At 55.3% G+C, this 7,990-nt stretch overlaps 1 protein-coding gene across 1 annotated transcript; it reads right to left on the bottom strand.

Annotated features, from left to right (window-relative positions):
* Positions 1-661: 661 nt before the first annotated feature.
* On the bottom strand, positions 662-5,193 carry LOC144485744 (uncharacterized). The gene is made up of 2 exons (XM_078203849.1): positions 5,004-5,193; positions 662-3,034 (listed from the first exon to the last, which is right to left on the bottom strand). Exon 2 carries the CDS (start codon positions 2,682-2,684, stop codon positions 1,338-1,340), a length of 1,347 nt encoding a protein of 448 aa, XP_078059975.1. The 5' UTR covers positions 2,685-3,034; positions 5,004-5,193; the 3' UTR covers positions 662-1,337.
* Positions 5,194-7,990: the final 2,797 nt, after the last annotated feature.

Here is a 7,990-nt window from a genome sequence, read left to right as displayed (position 1 = left end):
GAGGCCATTCGGCCCATCAAGTCTGCACCAACCACAATCCCACCAACCCTATCCCCATAACCCCATGCATTTACCCTCGGAAGACCCCCTGACACAAAGGGGCAATTTATCATGGCCAATCCACCTAACCCGTACTTCTTTGGACTGTGGAAGAAAACCGGAGCACCTGGAGGAAACCTACACAGACACGGGGAGAATGTACAAACTCTACACAGACAGTGACCCAAGCTGGGAATAAAACCCGGGTTCCTGGCGCTGTGAGGCAGCAGTGCTAACCACTGTGCCACCGTGCCGCCCCAGTTTCATTTTAGCTCATTCTGAGTAAATATTCTCACCAGGTCCTCTGTTGGAGCCCTGCTAAGCAGCTTTAATGGTCCGTGATTGCAGAAACTGAGCAGTCACAGGAATGTGGTCAAGATAGTCCAGTCCCATAATGCCTCACATTCAATCTGCTGTCCTTCAATTATAACAGAATATGTGGCTGTATGTAGCTGCCTCGGCCGTGGTCAACCCCAACACTGCCTTCCTGAACTGCTACAATGCCTGAGGTGTAAGTACACCCACAGTGCTGTTAGGGAGGGATTTCCAGCTACACATTCCATACTTCCTCTAGACTGTAGGTGGATATCAGATTGATATATTCCATTCAACCACACCCAAGGTGAGTTATTCCAATTCCTTTATTGTCCAGGACAATATATTCAAAATATATTTAAAACAGAAATTAAACATTCCCATTTGATTTCAGGTATTAACACATTCTGTTAGTTTGTTCTTTATTGTCAATGTCAGGCTGGGGTTGTTTTCCTTGGAGCAAAGTACGTTGAAGGGAGATTTGATAGAGGTGGACAAGATTCTGACAGGTTTAGATAAGGTGGACAAAAAAAAGCTGTTCCCATTCGCTGAAGGGACAAGGATGAGGAGGTCACAGATTTATGGTTTTGGGTCAGAGATGCAGGGGGAGATGTGAGGAAGAATATTTTGATGCAGCGAATGGTAATGAGCTGGAACTCGCTGCCTACGAGGGAGGAGGAAGTGGAGACAATAAACAATTACAAAGGAAATTGGATGGGCATTTGAGGGGGTTTCAAACAAAAATAGTGACTCTTAACTTCCTAACACCCTGTCACTCTGTGATCCGTGTGAAATTTGAAACCGGGTATTCGCAACAAGACTCAAAGAGCATCAGCCCACTGGAGGCAAAGTCATGAGACCGGCCAGTCCAGCAGAAAGAAACCCTCCGACCCTCCCCATTGACCAACTGTGAGAATGAACAAAATGCAGTCCTGGATGTAATTGAGAGCAGAAACTATAACAGCAGAATCCAACCCCTGGAATCACTCGTGAACTTGTTGGTGTCTCAGCAGGTGGGATGAAAGACTGAATCTTTTCTCACACACAGAGCAGCTGAATGGTCTCTCCCCAGTGTGAACTCGCTGGTGTATCCGCAGGTGGGAGGACCGAGTGAATCCCTTCCCACATTGAGAGCAGGTGAACGGCCTCTCCCCAGTGTGAACTCGCTGGTGTCTCAGCAGCCTGGATGAATCACAGAATCCCTTCCCACACTGACAGCAGGTGAATGGCCTCTCTTCAGTGTGAACTCGTTGGTGTATCTGCAGGCTGGATAATCGAGTAAATCCCTTCCCACACTGAGGGCAGGTGAATGGTCTCTCCCCCGTGTGAACTCGCTGGTGTGTCAGCAGGCTGGATGACTGAGTGAATCCCTTCCCACACTGAGAGCAGGTGAATGGCCTCTCTCCAGTGTGAACTCGCTGATGTATCTGCAGCTGGGATGACTGAGTGAATCCCTCCCCACATTGAGAGCAGGTGAATGGCCTCTCCCCAGTGTGAACTCGCTGGTGTATCTGCAGGTGGGATGACTGAGTGAATCCCTTCCCACACTGAGAGCAGGTGAATGGCCTCTCCCCAGTGTGAACTCGCTGGTGTCTCCGCAGGTGGGATAACAGAGTGAATCCCTTCCCACACTGAGAGCAGGTGAATGGCCTCTCCCCAGTGTGAACTCGCTGGTGTGCCCGCAGGTTGAATGACTGAGTGAAACCCTTACCACACTGAGGACAGGTGAATGGCCTCTCCCCAGTGTGAACTCGCTGGTGTGTCCGCAGGTTGGATAATCGGGTAAATCCCTTCCCACACTGAGAGCAGGTGAACGGTCTCTCCCCAGTGTGAACTCGCTGGTGTGCCTGCAGGCTGGATGACTGAGTGAATCCCCTCCCACACTGAGAGCAGGTGAACGGCCTCTCCCCAGTGTGAACTCGCTGATGTATCTGCAGCTGGGTTGACTGAGTGAATCTTTCCCCACATTGAGAGCAGGTGAATGGCCTCTCCCCAGTGTGAACTCGCTGGTGTATCTGTAGGTGGGATGACTGAGTGAATCCCTTCCCACACTGAGAGCAGGTGAATGGCCTCTCCCCAGTGTGAACTCGCTGGTGTCTCCGCAGGTGGGATGAGTGAGTGAATCCCTTCCCACACTGAGAGCAGGTGAACGGTCTCTCCCCAGTGTGAACTCGCTGGTGTGACTGCAAGTTGAATGACCGAGTGAATCCCTTCCCACACTGAGAGCAGGTGAATGGCCTCTCCCCAGTGTGGCTGCGCCAATGAGCTTCCAGCAGAGATGGGGCTCTGTATCTCTTACCACAGTCCCCACATTTCGACTGTTTCTCCATGATGCAGGTGTCCTTGCTGCTCTCTTGGGCGGACAATCAGTTGAAGCCTCGTCCACACACAGAACACGGGTACAGTCTCTCCCCGCTGTGAATGGTGTGATATTTATTCAGGCTGTGTAACTGGTTAAAGCTCTTTAGTCAGTGCACTGGAACACTCTCACTCGAGTGTGGCAGAGTGTTGGTACTTTTCCAGTCACACTGATGTTTGAAATCTTTTCAAATCAACAGACTGGACAACAATTTCTCCTTCTAGATTCAAAGTCCGATGATATTCAGCTCCCAAGGAATATGACTCTGTCAGATCTGACGTGACGTTTGAGATTTCGGCCTGTGATTCCTCTTTCAATATCCTGTAAAACAAGTTTACAAAAGTCATCAGTGTCAGTACAGGATAGAAATTCAGAACAGACAGTTCTAGTTTCTATGGAACATTCTTTCCTCTCTCATTCCCCAAAAAGCTGTGAATCTCCATCCCACACACTCTCCCTCCATTCTCATTCTGCTGTATCTAATATTCACCCTCCCAATTCTCCTGAAGGTGCTGATTGAGGCTGATTGACAGATCCATGCTCACTGCTTCCTGTCCTGGACACAGAGACCATAACAAATAGGAGCTGCAGTCGGCCATTTGGCTCATCGATTCTTTTAAACTATTCAATGAGATAATTCGTTCATCTACCTCAGCATCATTCTCCCCACACTAAACCCATATCCCTTGATATCTTCAATATCTAGAAACCAATCAATCTCTCTCTTGAAAATAGTTGATGACTGAGGCTTCACTGTCCTCAGGGGTTGAGAATTCCAAATCTTCACCACATCTTTGAGTGAAGAAATCCCCCTCACATATTAGCTTTTGCTCCATCTTCTTGTCTGTTCCCCATAACCCTTGACACCCTTGTCAGTCAAAGATCTGTCTTACTGGAATATATTCAATGATCCTCAGCCTCCACTGGTCCCTGTGGAAGAGAAATCCAAAACCTCACAACCCTCTGAGGGAAGAGATGTCTGGAAATATATAACGTAGCTACAGTTCCATATTACAAGATATTCAGATCCCAAGGAATATGACTCTGTCTAGAGGTGACAGTTGAGATTTTTGCCTGTGATTCCTCGTTCAATATCCTGTGAAATGAGTTTGCAAAAGTCATCACAGTCAGTATAGGATAGAAATTCAGAGCAGACAATTCTAGTTTCTATGGAACGTTATTTCCTATTTCATTCCCAAAAAGTTGTAAATCTCCATCCATATCTATGGATTCTATTAAAAAATGAAAGTGGATGGACACTTGAAGGAAATAAACTTTCAGGAGAATGGGGATATAGAGTGGGAATGGGACTGGAATGTTATACAGAGAGTCAGCATGGACTCGAGTTACCGAATGGATTCCTTCTGTGCTGTAATGACTTTATGACTGGAAATGTATAACATCGCTGCAGCATTATATTGGAATGCAAGAAATAATAATTAATGCATTTTATTACAGAAACATAAATAATGTATCTAATCTGGGTATCATATAACACTAGACGTATCTCTGTTCTATATTAACATACTGTCCCCTTAAATGTCAGCCATCTCCTGGGGAAAGCTGCCCTTTTATGTGAACATTAGGAAAAAGACCATCCTTTTAGACAGACAAATAAATGTGTCACGCTGAGGGAGCAAAGGATGTTTACCAGGCTGATTCAGGGAATCACAGGACTGATGTATGAGGAGAGATTGACTAGGTTAGAATTGTTTTCATTGGAGTTCAGATGAATGAGGGGGGAGTCTCAAAGAGACTTATAAAATTCTAAGGGTCGAAACAGGATAGATGCAGGGAGGATGTTCCCGATGGAGTCCAGAACCGGGGGTCACAGTCTGAGGATTCAGGGTAGACCATTTAGGACAGATTTGAGGAGACATTTCTCCACCCAAAGAGTGGTGAGTCTGTGGAATTTATTACCACAGGAAGTAGTTGATGCCAAAACATTGAATGTATTCAAGAGACGGCTGGATATAGCACTTGGAGCGAATGGGATCAAAGGTTATGGGGAAAAAGCAGGTTTAGGCTATTGAGTTGGATGATTAGCCATGATTGCAATGAATGGCGGAGCAGGCTCGAAGGGCCAAATGGCCTCCTCCTGCTCCTATCTTCTATGTTTCTATATCAATGTCTTCAAGAGAGAGAGAGAGAGAGAGACCTGGGCCAATCTTTCCAGAGTCTGCAGCTTCCCTGGATTCACTTCCTTTCCCTTCAGTTGCTGCAAGTCCCCAATTTCCCCCAGAATGAGAAAAGAAATCGAAAGGGGGAGAAAAGAAAGTGTTTTACTCACAGATTTTGGCCTCTTTAAAGGAATGCAGTGCCAATTTGCAGATAGCACAGAAAGCCAGCAAAGGGACCCTGCCGAAACCCGGGATTGAACCAGGGACCTTTAGATCTTCAGTCTAACGCTCTTAATTGCTTGCACTTAATTGAAACAGGAGGAAGTTTGAATCTGCCTGAAGCTCAATCTTCAATCACACAAGGCCCGCGCTCTGATTGGCTGGAGGACCAGAATCCTTCCGGTCCTCCAACTCTTCCCATTGGCCAGAGCTGGTGAGAGGCAGTGAATCAAAAGTGCGCATGTGCGCGTTTTGGGGGAATGCGCATGTGCGGGTGTGGGGCGGGGCCCGGGACAAAGCCGGCGCACTGACCATTGTCTGTCCGGGTCTTCCAGCCTGTCCCATTGGACAACAGCTCAGCGCGGCTGGAGGACAAAGTCCCGCCCACCCCCACGTGGGGCTCCGCCCCTCATTGTCTGTCTGTGGGGGCTGACCAATGGAAACACTGGAGGACCGGAAGGATTCTGGTCCTCCAGCCAATCAGAGCTCCCCATTGTCTGAATGCGGAAGTGGGACAATGAGCTTGTTCAGCTGCTCACTCCTGCCCAGCAAAGCTGCTGCTGCTTCTCTCGGTCTGAATGGAGATTGAACTTCAGACGGCCTGAAACGTGCCTCCTCTGGGGTAGCGCCTGCACTTTGTTTCCGGGGTGGGGTGAGTTCACGTTCGCCCGTGTAGCGGGGTCCCCGGGTCGGAGCCGGGCGGAAATTTTGGGTTTGTTTTCTTTTTTTTTTGTGAGTACCTTTGTTTTTCGTTCTTCCTCACGGAGACGCCCGGTTTTTGTTTTGTTGGGTTTGTTTGTTTGTTTTTCGTTCCCTGCGGGGAGGGAGGAGGGAGGTGAGCTGCTGCTTGCCTGTTGCCTGGCCTGCCTGTCGCCCGGCCTGTCTGCCTGCCGCCCGGCCTGTCTGCCTGCCGCCCGGCCTGCCTGCCTGCCGCCCGACCTGCCTGCCTGCCGCCCGACCTGCCTGCCTGCCGCCCGACCTGCCTGCCGCCCGACCTGCCTGCCTGCCGCCCGACCTGCCTGCCTGCCGCCCGACCTGCCTGCCTGCCGCCCGACCTGCCTGCCTGCCGCCCGACCTGCCTGCCTGCCTGCCGCCCGGCCTGCCTGACTGCCTGCCTGCCGCCCGGCCTGCCTGACTGCCTGCCTGCCGCCCGGCCTGCCTGACTGCCTGCCTGCCGCCCGGCCTGCCTGCCTGCCGCCCGGCCTGCCTGCCTGCCTGCCTGCCGCCCGGCCTGCCTGCCGCCCGGCCTGCCTGCCTGCCTGCCTGCCTGCCGCCCGGCCTGCCTGCCTGCCTGCCGCCCGGCCTGCCTGCCTGCCTGCCTGCCGCCCGGCCTGCCTGCCTGCCGCCCGGCCTGCCTGCCTGCCGCCCTGCCTGCCTGCCTGCCTGCCTGCCGCCCGGCCTGCCTGCCTGCCGCCCGGCCTGCCTGCCTGCCTGCCGCCCGGCCTGCCTGCCTGCCTGCCGCCCGGCCTGCCTGCCTGCCGCCCGGCCTGCCTGCCTGCCTGCCGCCCGGCCTGCCTGCCTGCCTGCCGCCCGGCCTGCCTGCCGCCCGGCCTGCCTGCCGCCCGGCCTGCCTGCCGCCCGGCCTGCCTGCCTGCCTGCCGCCCGGCCTGCCTGCCTGCCTGCCTGCCGCCCGGCCGGCCTGCCTGCCTGCCGCCCGGCCTGCCTGCCTGCCTGCCGCCCGGCCTGCCTGCCGCCCGGCCTGCCTGCCGCCCGGCCTGCCTGCCGCCCGGCCTGCCTGCCGCCCGGCCTGCCTGCCTGCCTGCCGCCCGGCCTGCCTGCCTGCCTGCCGCCCGGCCGGCCTGCCTGCCTGCCGCCCGGCCTGCCTGCCTGCCTGCCGCCCGGCCTGCCTGCCTGCCGGCCTGCCTGCCTGCCTGCCGCCCGGCCTGCCTGCCTGCCGGCCGCCCGGCCTGCCTGCCTGCCGCCCGGCCTGCCTGCCGCCCGGCCTGCCTGCCTGCCTGCCGGCCTGCCTGCCTGCCTGCCGCCCGGCCTGCCTGCCTGCCTGCCGCCCGGCCTGCCTGCCTGCCTGCCTGCCGCCCGGCCTGCCTGCCTGCCTGCCTGCCGCCCGGCCTGCCTGCCTGCCGGCCGCCCGGCCTGCCTGCCTGCCGCCCGGCCTGTGGAGGGTGCGCTCTCCCCAGAGGGAGGGAGGAAAAGAGGACAAGGAGTGACTGGAGGGGAGAGGGGGGGGGGGGGGGGCGAAGGCGTTTTTCTCTGGACTTTAACATCTGCAGTGGGGGGGGGTGAAGACCCCGTGGCCTTTTTTGAACAGTGTGCGCCCAACAGGGCCAGAAAGCCGAAGTCCCCCACCCACTGCTGCTGCCCCCGGGAGCGGCACCGCCTCCCCTTTTCCCTCCTGACTGGGGCACCGGCCTTGTGCCTCATCTCCCTCCTGCTCCTCCAACCTCCTCTCTCCCTCTCTCACTCCGGGGAGAGAGCACCTACACCCCTCCCCGCCTACCCCACCCTGCCTTATCTTCCCCATCCCACATACACCCTGCCGTGCATCTGGGCAGTCTCGGGGTGGGTGTAGCACTTCCCCTGATACCATGGCGACATCACCAGCGTCGCCGGTGGCAGGGCCTTCTCGGCCCACCTATGCGGGCGTGGCGGCTACCAGAGCCCCCGCCGCTCCCAAGGCCCTGCCGCCATTCTCCCTAATCACGCGGCAGCTCGGGGTGAAGTGCTACGCCCACCCCGACATGTCTATCGAGGCCTGCGTTAAGGCAATGGCTGGGGTTGTCGGCCCCTCAGCCATTGTCGCGGCCTCAAAGATGTACGGCCGGGCTGTATTCTTCCTGAAGGCCGAGCGGGCGGTTCGCCTCGCCCTGGAAAAGGGGCTCACGGTGGGCGGGACGTTCCTGGCGGTGGACCCTTTGGAGGCCACCGCCCACAAGATAGTAATATCGAACGTCCCGCCCTTCCTACCGAGTGAGCTCCTCCT

Source organism: Mustelus asterias, unplaced genomic scaffold, assembly GCF_964213995.1.
Source record: "Mustelus asterias unplaced genomic scaffold, sMusAst1.hap1.1 HAP1_SCAFFOLD_216, whole genome shotgun sequence".
NCBI classification, from domain to species: Eukaryota; Metazoa; Chordata; class Chondrichthyes; order Carcharhiniformes; family Triakidae; genus Mustelus; species Mustelus asterias.
The sequence above is the reverse complement of the archived record's forward strand: the minus strand, read 5'-3'. Positions and strand labels throughout refer to the sequence as shown.